The sequence below is a fragment of the Annulohypoxylon maeteangense genome (assembly GCF_022496945.1).
Source record: "Annulohypoxylon maeteangense strain CBS 123835 unplaced genomic scaffold GGS22scaffold_15, whole genome shotgun sequence".
NCBI lineage: Eukaryota > Fungi > Ascomycota > Sordariomycetes > Xylariales > Hypoxylaceae > Annulohypoxylon > Annulohypoxylon maeteangense.
In genome coordinates, this window is record NW_025953262.1 from 469,924 (window position 1) to 484,441 (window position 14,518).

Below are 14,518 nucleotides of genomic sequence, written 5' to 3' on the forward strand. Positions count from 1 at the left end.
GCTGATGTGGACTTCCATGTATGAAGTAAGAATAATAATTAGGCAACTAGACGATGCGTCCCGTCTACTTGAAACTTCTAATTTTAAACTCTCTTCCGACAAACAACATCTTTTGACCGCAACCACGGCAATGAGCCCACCTGAAAAACGGCGGGGAAATCCCCATGCCTTACGCTCTTCAGCTTCGTCACGAAACAGTATAATCTCTCCTCCTCCCCGTGCGCAGCTCACTCGTGCAGCTTCAACTTCGTCGTCTTCGCACGGCCCGGACAACGACAGCATTCACGAAGCCACGACGTCGGGAAGCAAAGACAATGGCACATCGCTGTCTGCTAAGGAGAAGGAGAGCATCCTCCTCAAGGAAAAAGATGACAAGATCGCAGAGTTGAAACGGGAACTTACTATTATGGAGGCGGAGTTCACCCGAGAGTTAGAGAAGCTCTGCCAAAGGGAAGGCGAGACGGCAAGCTTCTGGCAGGCAAAGCATGCGAATTTAAACCAGCAATTCACACGAATTGAAACAGAGCTTCAATTACTACGAGCCGAGGTTGATGTGAGAGAAGCTGAACGGGCTGAGTTACGCGAGGGATGGGAAATTCTACGAAGGGAGCTAAAAGAACGCGACGACGAAATACGGTCTTTAAAGGGCCATATCGCCGGTCTCAAACAGTGGGTCAGCACCAGTACCGCCAGGGGTCACCAAACGAGCGATGAGGAGTTCGGAGATTCCATGACAAAGCTGGGGAATGGCTTGCAGAATTGGGTTATCGTACATTTCAGGCGAGCGAAACTTGGTAGGACGATTCGATTCGATTATGCGTACGGGTTGAACGCCACGAACTAACTATGACGTAGATTTCACTCGTATTGACGAGTCGATCATACAAGACCTTGGCGAACTCGCTCCCATGTATGAGGAGCTTGCATCGTCGGCAAAGGTGCATCTCTTGCAGAATGTGATTTCTAGCATCCTGGTGGAGAGTATCTTTAACGCCTACTTCGTTGGTGTTCCCAAAGATCAAGCCGACCAATTGGCTCAGGTTGAGAAATATCTTGCGTCACTTAGTGAGTACCATTAGGCTTGCATTAGGGACATATCTGACCCTTTGGTAGGCTCAATCGAAGAAGTGAACCAATGGCGTGCAACAACACTCACCATGCTCCGAAAGGAGGCCACTCGGAGGATGCAGGAAGAAACGACACTAGCGATCGAATCCGTAATCTCCAAGGTCAATCATATTCTAGATGCGATCACAGATGCCAACGCAACGGATTCCCGGGATCATGCACTTCGTACTCTGGTACACGGCGCCGTCGAACTAGCACGCCTCCTGGTGGTTCAGAAAGCAACGTTCAATATCTATATGCCTAAAGTTCTCCCTCATCAAAGAACCTTCTTCGAGGCATCTACCATGGAGGACATTGGAGCTGAAGATGAAGAGAGTCTGTCAGGACGCGAGATATGTTGTGTGACTTTCCCCGGCATCATAAAAAAAGGAGACGAGAACGGCGGCCACCCGCAGTTCACGAACGTAGTGGCAAAAGCTAGGGTACTTTGCACACCCGAATGAAACGAACTACCTTACTAGGAAACGAGGGAGTTAAAATGGCGGTGACTTTAACATTTTTATCGAGATAGCTCGAGTTAACTCGAGTGGTCTGAACAAGATTTCATCTTTGGATGTGGCGTCCCATGTTTTGCCATACAAAAGACGCATCTTGATATCGGGAAGTTAAAACGCGTACAGCAGGCACGCGGGCACAGACACAATTACATGGGATGTATAAGCAAGTATCCAATGAATTGTTAGAGTCTCGACTAATCTAAAGGCTCGCGCAATCAACCTGAGTCTGAGCGCCACGTCCCAGACTGCCCAACTGCGGAGGTGCGGAGGTGGATGACTTTGGGGGGGTAATCGAGCAGCAACAAAATCGAATGGGACCGAGGGGAGGGGACTTGAGTCCAGTGCCAGTGGGGAAATCCCCCCCTCCCCTCTTCCCTCCCCCAAATGAGGCTCTGCTTGACGAATGGAGTGCTGCCATCTCTTTAATTGAATCATCCTGTTTCCCCCTACGGGTCGAGCCTATTAAAGAAGTTGTGGGATGCGTGTAAGCCTGTTCACTTATTGGCTCATACAGCGTGCATTACATATTTCTGCCCCCTACGGATCCAAATATTCATTATAGGATGTTTGTCATGGATGTTCTCTCACCTAATCGCCAAAAAAAAAAAAAAGAAAACGAAACGAAACGAACACCCACTCGCAACGACTGGACACTTCTGCCTTCACCGGTCTAGCAATGTCCCGCTTACTATGCAACTTAAACCTTCTGTGCTGTCTGTGTCTGACCACCGGATCGACATCTGTATTACACGGAACGCTTTGCCGTTTCCTAGGCTTATTAGCTTCGCGGTCATATGCTTGGCATATAGATTTCGTGGTCTGGCTGCCTAGCCTATATGAGCTCCGGGGATTGACCAGGGAAACAATACAGATACAGCTCTTCAGAGCTGGCGGGTTAACTCGTAAGGCAAGTAAGTATGTGACATTGGCTAGCGAACTGGGGTTTGAACCCGGGACTGCCTAAATCACACGCTAGTATATTATACATACGTGCCTAATGATAGTCCAAACGTAACAGCAACTTTCAGATAGAAGGTTGTTATAACGACAAGGAATGCTTCCAACATACCAGGAAACGCGACGTCAACCGACTTCTGAGGTCTGGGCTTTTTTTTTTAAAAAAAAACACAATCACCCCCGACCTGACAGGCGAATCAGGAATTTGACGGGTACGAAACTGAATAAACGTTAGGTAGTATACCTCTCAAAGATGGGACACTTGAGACGCGAATGATCGGGCGGGATCTCAAATCTGATAGAGATATGTCTTGGTTACGGCAGACGAGTTGTGTACCAAGCCGGAACTACTTACCCAGGTATTCCAGAGCGGAGTAAGTATGTGAGAGCGCGTCAGTTGCCTGCCGATACGGAGAAGAAGGAGCCGCAAGTACCAGAGTAAAAAGCGTGACGAATATTCTGCACGGCCTTTCTATGCGTATAGCAACCTGCTTCGACTCAGATGACTCCTATGGTCCTACCTAGGTATCCCCCACGACAACCCACTTCCTGTAGCTCGGAGCGAGGTTGATTGGTACGGGAGTTGAAGTTGGTTCCCATCATCTAGGCATCGACTCGATTCCCCACCACTCCCCGGCAAGGAATGGGATGAGTTGGCCAGACTTAAAGCAAGCCCCCCGGAAGGCAGGATTAGTTGCCGTTAATATTTTCCTTGCACGCCGCTTCCGCGAGACTGCCGATCTTCGGATCGCGTGTCGGGTAGTTGTGGCCCAAGAAGACGTCGCGTTTTTCGAGTGTACGGGTTTCACTGCTATCCGAGCAGCGAAACGTGCACGCCTAGATAGCGTAGCTGCAGCACTTCTCGCTAAACATTCTGCTGGTCAGATTTGGATGATGGAAGTAATCATGCAGCAGCAAGCACCTGTCGGGCTGGAGGGTTGGATGCACACTCAAGAAGCAAAATGGTGGGTGCCAGTCCGGGGTGCTTGATTGAAAAGCCCATTATTTTGGTAATAAGTGGACATAATAGGCCGTGTGTATGTATACATACATACAGCATACAACATACTACCCCTGCCAGAAAAACAACATCAAATGTTGCTGGTTCATCAGGTAAGGAATGGTTATTTGGTATTTGAAGACTGATGACCCCCGGAAGGCCGAGCCCCTCATCGACACCAAATTGTTGCGACTCGTCTTCTTTATAACTAATAAATATAAATCTCAGTCGTTTCTGTCGGGATTTATAGAATTGGGAAGAGGACCAAACTTACCTTTACCCAAATTCCACCTTAGACAAATTTGTCCTTCCCCCCCTTTCCCTAATCGTCTCACTTAGGCTTGGGGTTACTACCACAACTTGCTGCGACTCGGTTTCTGCAGCTAAGTGGGTCAGCTTGGCTCTAAGCTATTCATTATCCATCTTGAAGATCATATCGTTACACCCTTCGAAAAAGCAAAAGCCATTAACTAACAGCCGGTTTCTCCTAAAGATCCTCATTAGTCTCTTAGTCTGTTAGCGATACCATTGCTGACCAGAGGCCGAGGGGCTTTGGAGAAGTATAGCGTTAGTTGTAACTTGCAAGCAACTAGTCCGAAGCCCGTATATCTCCATCGGATCCTGTCCCCCCCACCGCTACACCTGATAGGCCGCCAATATCACTGTTGGTGTTCGGCTTTTGTCGCAATAATTCAAAATTGACTTCGTATCTGTCTGGTTCGGACCATTGTGTTGATACCGTCATCGGCCCGCATCCGTACCGTCAGCACCTATTCGCATCATATCGTTTCGATCTTGACCCCGGTCTCGACGTTGACCTCGACCCTTGCCCTCCTACCCCCCTACTCCTCATCATCACACATCATGTCCCGGCCTGCTAAGTCAGTTGGTTCCGCTTCTGTTGGCTCTAATGGTACCGGATACTCGTCGTACGCCGGGTACGCCGCGTCAACCGATAGCAACTACACGGTAGCTACCCAGTACACCAATTATAGTGAAGACGCCTATAACATGTTACAACCCCCGCCACCTGGGACATGCCCTTTGCCATGCGAATTCGTTGGAATAGGGAGTTGTGATGTCCAATTTCATTACGAAGATACAGAGGCGTGGATCAACCACATCATCTCCGACCATCTTCAAAACAAGCTTCCCCAAAAGGTAGACTGTTGGTTCTGCAACGAGTACTCTTTCGACAGCAAGGATTCTCGAGGACCTCGCGGTGACCGTCTAGCGAATTTCTATAATAGGATGGAGCATATTCGCAGCCATATCGCAGATGGCAAGACGGCTCTCGACATGGTTCCGGATTTTCATATGCTTGATCACTTGCACAAGCATAGATTAATTTCAGAGCAACGGTTTAATGAAATCAAGAGGGCATATCATGGGCTGCCATGCCCCCGTGATCATATGATTGGTATTTTCACCTCCGGCTTTGTACCGCCAGAGAGGCGCCAGCAAGCGGAACGCTCGAATATGGTTCAAATAGATCATGTTAAAGAAGAGAGGCAACGGAAGAAAGATAGAAGGAAGAGATGACTTCCTTAAAGGCAAAATCAATCGCCGTTTGCGGCGGCGAATTGAGGGGAGGGAGTAAGGCTATAAGCGCCCAGCATACCCACATGCACACATGAACACACGAAAATGGTTCGCGAACTAAGCAGAGCCGCACTGTCGCCATGGATGCTCGGCTAGACAACCGATGTGCGTTTTGCTATGCTCCTTTGGTCAACACCCTGGCCTCGGTCCTGATCCCGGTTCAATATTAAATGAGCTCGATATCTTGTTTCTGTCTCGTTTCTGCTGTTTGATTGTCATTTCTTGTTATAATATGTCTTTTTATCATTACTTCTTTTCACATACCCTGGCTATGAGGCCTTCTCTACTATGAAGAGAATCCCGTCTCATTATACCTCGAATGCAAGTCGGAAGCGCCCTTCCACTGCAGCATGCATGGGGGATCGGCAAGGCAGATTCGCACTTCATTCAGCCTTACAGTTCCCCTTAGGTTGCCCAGACTGCCCACATTTGCGTTGTTGATGCGACACAAGCCCTGCAAGAGGATATGTGAGGGCGCCGGCGATTGGTTTGTCGGTTGACTCGCTTGCTATTATATGGTGTCTGGGGTATGCAGATTTATGGAAAGGTACTCCGGGCGTATGGTGCTCGACTGGTGCGGAGAGCCGCTGAGCGGACGGACCATCGCATGAGACACCCATCATGATCCAACAAGGCTGCGCTCTTCTCTTTATACTTGATGACGTTATGAATTTCCTATAGCATTGACGAGACCGACCGCCAGACAGTCTTGAGGCGTTTTGGGCGGCTGTATGAACGAATAACTGAACGATGAACATGATGAAATGATAAGTGACCCAGAAGAATGTTATTTAAAAGGGTCCACAGCGTGGCGCAAACGCAGGGAGAATATGATAGTATCTATTTTATATCTCTGTTAGTTATACTCGATTATTAAAACACATCGTCCCTCTTCTCTCACCGCAACTTTGCTCGAACGGATATGCGTACGTCGTGCCGTGGTGGCGAAGCTGCCTTGCTTCGCCTCCTCTACTTACTCGCCTTTGGAATTTTCCTAACCAACCACATTTCTGCTTCGCTAGATGTGAAAACTTAAAATTGACATTTGACAAGAAGAATCTAGTAGCCTAAATGATGTGTCTCCTTTCCCGTGCCACTATACCGGAGCACGATTAGTCACATTTACTAACATAAGGATACTCTGGTGGCGACGTCGCACCTGCGGAACGTTATCTAGTCTTATTGGTACAATACAGAATACCTTCCAGGGCGTCTTCAGGCATTGATATCGTAGGGTTTTGTAGATTTACCTATATATAAGATATGAATGCATTCCCTGGTTCTTCTCCTGTGCCTTTAACCCCCTTTTCTAGTCGCACCCGGCGCGATAGCTACCCATCTACATAGCTAAACGTATACGTACCTGCCTAAAACTCTTTCACTCGACTAGTTATAGATGCCGTAAAAATGAAACAGGAAATAGTTTCTCTATAGAAGACAGTCTTACCGACCGAGAAAAATAAAGGATAAGCTCAAGATTCCCCTGGCTCTATATACACAGTACCTATCCCCCCCTTCCCCAAAATCCCCTCTCGATGCGGAGAGAGACCAACATACCTACCTACATAACTAACATCGAACAAAGACCATCCCCCGCTTCGCACGCCCTTCGGGATGCAAAGTAAATCTGACCTCTCCAATCCCCATCGGTGCAAGATAGACAGGCTCAGACCCCATTTCCAATGGTACGGGCGTAAGCCGTGGGGACCGTCGCCGGGTGCGTCAGACCTATTTAATTTTCTTCTTGAAAAAAAAAAGGCGGACGGTTGCCTTGTTTGCACAGCCAGCCACTCAGCGGTCTCCGAAAAAGCTGACGTGGGTATTTCGTTTTCCCTCCCCCCTTCGCTCTCCAATGGATGGGTAGATAGCCGAATTTATGGTTCCTCCCTCTCCCCCTTGCTACGATCAATGGATGGATTTTATAGGTAAGCATGAACATCGCCTAGATTGTAATTTCCACAAAATACCAGGGAACGACGAGTGACGAAATAACTAGGTAGATATCAAGCCCGTAAATGTTAAAGCGGATAAAGATTGGGGAAAACGAACGAAAACTGCCCCTCTTCGGACTTGAAAGTCCGGAGATGAGAGGGGCGAATCGGAGGCCTCCCCTGTGTAAATCTCCAACTTAACTCCCGTATCTCCCTGCTGCCTACATATCAAGGACATCGAATCCGGATCAATGCCCCCTATCGGGAGGAAGGACCGACTCAGGACAAGTATTCGCGGGTCCCGTCCGGCTCCGATACGGGGACCTCCGTCTCGTTTTGATACTTATTAAACGTAGTGGTTCTTTCCTCTAGGGAAGAGATTGGACACCGTCGGTGAATTATCTGGTGAACAGACCTTAAACTCGCTCTAGAAGCAGGTATTGAAATTTAAATAACCACCTATACGCGGTTGCTATACATAATGCACCCCCTTCGCTATATCAACTACCATTAATTACACCGTCTCTTTTCACTAGATCATGCACCTATGCAACATCATATCTTCACCCAACATCAGTGAAACTCGGCCTCGACCCGCCCGTACCTAACTCCATCGACCTTCAACTCGAAGCTCAAGCCCGCGCTATCGACGATCATCTCAAGTGTAAAATCGAGATTATCGAACTCGACGCCCCTCGTCGTCGTCAGTCTCGTGAACAGGCTTCTCGGGACTGCACTTAGGTCCGTGGTAAGTGTGCACACGTGCACTAGTTCCCTTGAATACGCGGCTGTGGGCTCGTCTGCCTCGCATGCGATCAAGTCGTCTGTGACTACGAGCGACTGCCCCGGCCGGAAGTTGCGTGTGTAGTGGAAGGCGATGGGTGATAGAGGAGATATGGCTTCGCCCTGATTTAGGATTAGCATTACGATAAATAAGGTAAGATGGGATAGGATATGATGTTGTGTGTCATGGAGTAAGAAGATGTGAAAAGGACTGAGACGTGATATGTCGATAGTATGACTCACCTTAGCTATATGCCACTGCATTCGGTCGCTGACCATCCACCGCTCCCACAAGGGGCTCCAGTACCGTTCGCTCACGTCATGTTTCTCTTCATCGTAGACGGTCGCGTAGGACGTTCCGTAATGCATGCGTGCCTTCCTGCTGATAACCATGTTTCCCTCGAGCCCACGTAGTACGGCACCACGAACCACGGCCGTCCAGGCATATACGGGCTGCATGACTTCGATGTTCCCATTTCCATCAAGAGCGGCGGCAGCGCTGGCCGCATGGGTCGGTCGTTCCGTATACGGGGGAGGGGCCGCGCTCGTGAAATGCGCTTTCAGTCGTCGGTAAAGATAGTCACTCTGGCCAAATCCACCGACTAGTATGATGCCTGACACGATCCCTCCCTTGCTACGGAGGCCATCTACCTGACCTTGGACTAGGTCGCATACTTCTTTGACAACAGGTTCGAAGATCCCTTTGACCTCATCGGCAGTCATCACAAGGAATCCCGAATCTATCCGTGCTTCTTCGTCATCGGGAAGTCCTGGGAATCTATGGGCTATGAGCGGACGACTTTCAGGGGTAGGTAGAATCGGAAGTAGGTACTTACGGGACATTGACTTCCTGATACTCGTCTTCGTTGAAATTCCTCTTCACGAATTCTTCGAAATATCGAAGACCCATCTGCCACGTCTTGCCCTTTTTCGTCTTCATCTCCTCGAACTTGCTATGACCGAGTCTTCCTCGAACATGTTCTTCGAACCTGTAATTTAAAAACGCACTCCCGCAAAGGCCGCCAGTCCCGACAGCTGATTCCTCTACTTTAAGAGGTTTCAGTGACATTATTTTATATGCGATCAAGCTACACGATTGAATTAGTTGTTAGCTGAGTACGCGCTGGTAAGCTTTAAAGATCACTGACTCTACCGTTCCGCCGCCGGCATCACAAACAATAAAATTATCTCCTACGCTGAGATGATTTGGTTGAATAGCCTTGAGAGTATAAACAGCAGCAGCTTCGGGTTCGCTAATTATCTGAATATCCGCTTTAAGACCCATCCCTGCCCTCTCAGCAGCCTGCAGCGTTGCATTTTTTGCAGCATCAGACCATACTGCAGGACAAGTGAGAACAAAGTCCACATTAGTTGACGCCATGAACGATTCGCCGTATCGCCGAGTGAGTGTGTCCATCGTGTGCTTGTAAATCTCGGTAAGGTAATCGCTAACCGCATCTATGACCGTTTTATTGTACTTCTTAAGCTGGGTGGCGGTCTCCTGCGGACTGACGTAGAATGGTAGTTTCTGTGACCGGTCGAGGAAAAGCTTGATACATCGTAACCGCGACTCCTCGGGCTTAAATTGGAAACCCCATTTGACGTTGGGTTTGGTCTCAGGAGTCGAATTTGGCGGAAAGTCGTAAGTGATTTCTGTGGGAACTTTGTCAGATGTGATGCCATTCCCACCCGGCCATGTCTTAATAATCTCGACGTCATCTGGTGTCGAGGTATATACCGCCGCTACTCTATTGGTCTGGTTAGCGCCTCGTTGATTGTGCAACGGTATCCAAGCCACGAATACTATCATGTAAAGTACATAGTATGTAAAGGAGAAATTCGATAAACCACACAGTAGACACAAGGAAATAGAGCCACAATGTACCAACTCGTAATTGCTCGTATATGTCCCCGCATCTGTGTTGAGTCTAGACGGTGGCAAGAAGCCGAACTCACCCAGAGAATGTGGTACCAAAATCGACGCCGACTATAAGGCGGTCATTGATGGGCATGAGCCCCCTTGCGGGCTCACGTACCGGGCCATTGACGGCTTCTGTTGATGATGGTGGTGTGTAGTTGGTGAAGTAATTCCTACTAGCCTGATTCCTAAGACTCGGCGATGATCGAGTAGGAAGGCTGATGTTCATGATGCCGCCACTTTTTGATTTGTTGTTCAATGTAAATACCCACTCATATATATATATAAGGTATAGATACCTATATATGTCAATGGTTATCTCTAGTCTTCACCGTCTTGCTCTCCTCACATAAGCGTAGATTCGAGGATAAGTACGTTATTGAAAATATATGAAGCGCCGGTGCGGAGTAGACAGTTTAAGAGAGCAACGGTGTCGGAAATTTAGAAAAAAGGAAAGAAAGGGGTCATCATAAGAAAGTCAATAAGGTAAGGTATGGCCAAGTTAAAGTTGAAGCGCGGAGTCGCAGCTGCAAGCACAGCCGCTTCGATCCCCGATATGCACTTGCGGGGGGCTGAATGAATCTGCTCGCTGGTCGTATACTTTTACCTGTACAAGTACAACAAGTATTAGGTACCTGTCAGATATCTTCAAAATCTCCAAAGCTAACAAATGAGAAAGGACACAATGTCATATATTCTCTTTTAAATTATTGTCAGATAACTCTGCCGCATCAATTGACAGAAGGCAGCAGCTTTTTGGAAAAAAATATACGAAGTTCTAGCCGATCCGATCAGATTTATTCTGCTGCCTGAACCAAAGCTATGCATGTCTCTAATATTCGGAATGTACCCTACCTAGTACCTATAAGTAGGATTCAAGGTACCGACGTAACAACTCGTTTAGGGCTGATTCTCAAACTCTACCTACAACTAGCGGACCCGCTCACCCACCATACCGGCACCACCTATTCGGCTTACTATCTCGCCCTGAGATATCGCAACTGCTACATCTTCACAAACTCAATGTACTTAAAGTGTAGTTTTCACTCGATTTGAAGGATTCGAAGAATATTGTGAGGTTGGATAATTGTGTCATGTGAGTTGATTATAGGCTAAGGCAGTGCCCATGTGGTATAAATAGTGCTGCATATATATAAACACTTCCTCCAGTTGCTGCACCATATATGACAAACTACTTGGGGTGGCAAGCCTCCAGATAACTTCTAAACTTTAAATCCTGCTACCACCTCGAGTTGCCGCCTCGAAAAAACCAAATAGAAATATGCAGATCTTTTTTTTCTTTGTACAGTTGTTGTGCTTGCCCTAAAATCCCGACCAAACTGTGACTCAATCCTCTCGGTGACCACATATATCCCTTATTATCTTTCTGCCGTCGGACGCAATAAGCGTGCCTGTGGGCCATCCACATCTAACAAAGGGAATCATCTCATATTTGGGACCACGCCCTTTTGAAACCTGGCAAAAAAATTCAAATCTATACTGGGTATTCTCGAAGATAAGGTGGCCGAAAACACGAAATTAGCTGGTCTGAACCGTAAACCAGCATTTGGGGTATTTGGGATTTGAGATTGAGACATCGCTGAATCGGAAGGAATCAAATGTCGAACAAGGGCCCTAGATCCATGAACAGAAATCGAGCCAAGATTGAGAGAAGTATGCTGGAAAAAGAGTGCTGATATAATGCCCTAGACTCCTTGAACCCGCAAAAGCAACCCCTAACACCATGCCATGAGGAAGAATTGATACAATCACCGCCATCAGTTATTTTTTAAAACCTATTACCGGCTGCCCAAATGCTTGCAGCCGCCGAAGAAGCCCATTCACTCTCTTCATATGGGGGAGTTGGCCACTTGTGCTGGCCATCCCTCCCAGAGTTCTTGTGTAAGTCTAAAGGCTTGGGCGTTAGAGCTTCATGTCCATCCCCGAATAGGACAACATTCCCACTGGCCGATGGCGACGGAGTCGGGTAGGGATTCGTTAGTCCAAGATTGCTAGCCGATTGCCGAAGATTGGTTTTCCCATCCTTCTCAAGTCGCTTCATCGCCTTATGGGTAGAGTTGAGTACCTCATCGAGGAGCTCATCCTCTTCATCCAATGCATCGCTCTGGACACCGTGAGTTGCTTGGGCCCTTCTCGTTCTACTAGAAATTGGTCCGGGTGTTCGGGCGGCTCCGATTAGATTATCAACGGACCTGGGTTGCTGATGCGGCAATGAGTGGTGTCGCTTAAGATTACCACTCGATGCAGTCATATGGATGGGTGGGGCGGGAGTACTTAAATCAGCATTGTGGTGAGGGTCTCGTAGAGTCCGGTCTAGCGATTCGTAGTTGTCGGTCTTAGCTGCTGATCCGTGCTGGTCAATAACCATCGAGGACCTATTGCTAGCCCACGGACCGCAGCCAGCTTGTGCTTCAATATCTTCATATGCAGGTGAGACGGGAGTCTGATGTCTACCGGAAAATCTTCTTGCTCTCTTACGTAGGTGAGAAAAGAAACTTTCTTTGTGGCCGCTTGGGGGCGATGCCAGCCCACTGTTGCCGTTCAGGGCTCGTTCGGCCTGTTGTCGATGCATTTCAGCATATTGGCTTGTGCTTGATGCTACAGAAAGTTGTCGGCCAATCTTCTTAGAACCTTTCTCATCCGAACGAGGGGTTCGATTCGATGCTTGCGCAGTCACAGCATCTGATAAGGGCGAAATAGGCCGGATCGTAGGCAAAATCGGCATAGGAGCGACATTCGAAGGGCCATTAGTCCACGTAGTTCGTTTACCGGCGGCTGGTCTAGTTTTAACGGCCGGAATTTCGTTTGCTTCCGGCGACTGGATTGGTGATGGGCGTGGGGCCGCAACTATATCCTTCACGCTAACCTGCGCCGCCGAACTGTCCGTGCTGTCATTGCGACCGATTAACGATTTCCTGAACCATGAGGGCTTTGATGAGGTTGGTGTCGCGGAGCTACCGTCTTTCCCACGTCCTATATCAGATTGTTTGCGCCCCAAAATTCTAGATGCCGACGACTTAGGCCTTAATGGATCAACAGCGTCGGTAAAGTAATCATGGGCCAATGCCTGAGTCGATGTAGGGCGACTCTTAGGATCCCACATCAAACACCAAGTCACAAATTGGCTCAGGGATGTAGGCCACTGAGGCGTCTGCAGTATCGTATCCATCGAGTGCGGCGCCATTTTGGGGAATGAGAAACCGAGCTTCCCAGCTAGTCGTGTTCCCTCCCTCCACTCTCCGCCACCAACTCGAGCACCGGCCTTGTTGTACCAGTTACCAGGGCTACCCATGATCTCGCAAACCCTCCAAACTTGGTCTACTTCATTACCTCCTGGGAACAAGGGTTTCAAAGTAGCAATTTCCACTGCCATGGCACCGACAGCCCAAATATCTACCGGTGCGGAATACTCGCCAGCTCGTAACAATACTTCCGGGGCTCGGTACCATCTGGTTGATACGTATGTGGTGTAAGGTAACTTGGAATGGGTTTCTCGTGCTAGACCAAAATCTGCAATCTTTACAGTGTACGTCGGGGGTGTTGAAGGCGGCGTCATCAGGGCTGAATACCGCCTGAATGAATTGGCGGAATCTTGATGACCGGATGTCGTAACTAATATGTTTTCGGGCTTGATATCGCGATGGAAAAATTGGTGAGCGTGGATGTGCTCGAGGCCCTGCATGATCTGGTAGAGGATACTCTTGACACTTCCATTGTCAAGACATTTATGATCACGGGCTTTCATTAGTTGATACAGATTTCCCTCCATGTACTCCATACATATATGAAGCTTCTTAGTAAATGGATCTAGGAATATATCCAGTGCGGGGACTAAATGACTGTGGGGCGGCAACGTCCTCAGGAAGACGACTTCTCGGAGCTCGAGGCATGGTGTGAACGACTCGAATGTCTTCTTCATCGTCTTGATGGCAATCTAGAGAATCATAGTTAGTCTCGCGTCCCGCCCAATCATTTACCACAAAACATACCACGGTGCCTCGACGGGCAACGGCAGCACCAGCAGTCCTCACTCTTGCTAGAGCTACACTGCCGAAACTTCCATCTCCAATTTCCTTCAGTACTTCAAATCGGTCCTCGAGAGCAAATCCGACAACTCCTTGGGATGTCGAGGACCCCCGATGGGAATCATGTGTCACGACCATTGTGTAAAAAGGAGCCTTCGGTATTAATGGTCTGATTGCCCTCTTCCCGATCCTACTGACACAGAGAGGGTATGACAACCTTCCCTTGTACAGTCTCTTTATCCTCTAGATAGCTCTATTTAAGAGCTACACTGGTGTATCGGTGCATTCAGTTTGGGCGAGATCGTTTAAACAAACAGCAGGACGTTCGAATCGATAGGACTGTTTGATTCCGGACGCTGGGGACGAGATGCTCAAAGTGAAATCGAAAGAAACAAACCACGATCTAAACTAAGACGGAAAGGAATAACGGGATGATATGCAGAAGATGGGACATAAGAGAGGAAATGAGCAGGAAGTGAATGGATTAATAGGTCGGTTGAATAATTAAAAAGGGACAAGGGGTGATGGGAACCAGTATGTCGGGGTGCGGGTCGGCGTTGGTCCAAGCTGATGTTGTAGGGGACTGAGCTTCTGGAAATACTGCACACTCCTTGCTAGCGTATTAGTGGTCGCTGTGTCGGATTCAAGGGAGTGAC

General features: G+C 48.3%; 4 protein-coding genes across 4 annotated transcripts; 2 read left to right on the forward strand and 2 right to left on the reverse strand.

Annotated features, from left to right (window-relative positions):
- Positions 1-130: 130 nt before the first annotated feature.
- GGS22DRAFT_191108 (uncharacterized protein) lies at positions 131-1,571 on the forward strand (the record flags this gene model as incomplete). The annotated part of the gene is made up of 3 exons (XM_047965074.1): positions 131-794; positions 856-1,065; positions 1,114-1,571. The coding sequence occupies 3 exons, from the start codon at positions 131-133 to the stop codon at positions 1,569-1,571; spliced, it is 1,332 nt and encodes a 443-aa protein (XP_047816353.1).
- Positions 1,572-4,009: 2,438 nt separating this feature from the next.
- On the forward strand, positions 4,010-5,206 carry GGS22DRAFT_45705 (uncharacterized protein). Its single transcript, XM_047967127.1, has one exon. It carries the CDS (start codon positions 4,447-4,449, stop codon positions 5,122-5,124), a length of 678 nt encoding a protein of 225 aa, XP_047816354.1. The 5' UTR covers positions 4,010-4,446; the 3' UTR covers positions 5,125-5,206.
- A 2,314-nt stretch (positions 5,207-7,520) lies between these two features.
- GGS22DRAFT_45809 (actin-like ATPase domain-containing protein) lies at positions 7,521-10,218 on the reverse strand. The gene is made up of 5 exons (XM_047967130.1): positions 9,855-10,218; positions 9,047-9,646; positions 8,735-8,986; positions 8,142-8,676; positions 7,521-8,021 (listed from the first exon to the last, which is right to left on the reverse strand). The coding sequence occupies exons 1-5, from the start codon at positions 10,043-10,045 to the stop codon at positions 7,689-7,691; spliced, it is 1,911 nt and encodes a 636-aa protein (XP_047816355.1). The 5' UTR covers positions 10,046-10,218; the 3' UTR covers positions 7,521-7,688.
- Positions 10,219-11,425: 1,207 nt separating this feature from the next.
- Positions 11,426-14,518, reverse strand: GGS22DRAFT_45831 (Pkinase-domain-containing protein). Its single transcript, XM_047967131.1, has 2 exons — positions 13,827-14,518; positions 11,426-13,771 (listed from the first exon to the last, which is right to left on the reverse strand). Exons 1-2 carry the CDS (start codon positions 13,998-14,000, stop codon positions 11,606-11,608), a joined length of 2,340 nt encoding a protein of 779 aa, XP_047816356.1. The 5' UTR covers positions 14,001-14,518; the 3' UTR covers positions 11,426-11,605.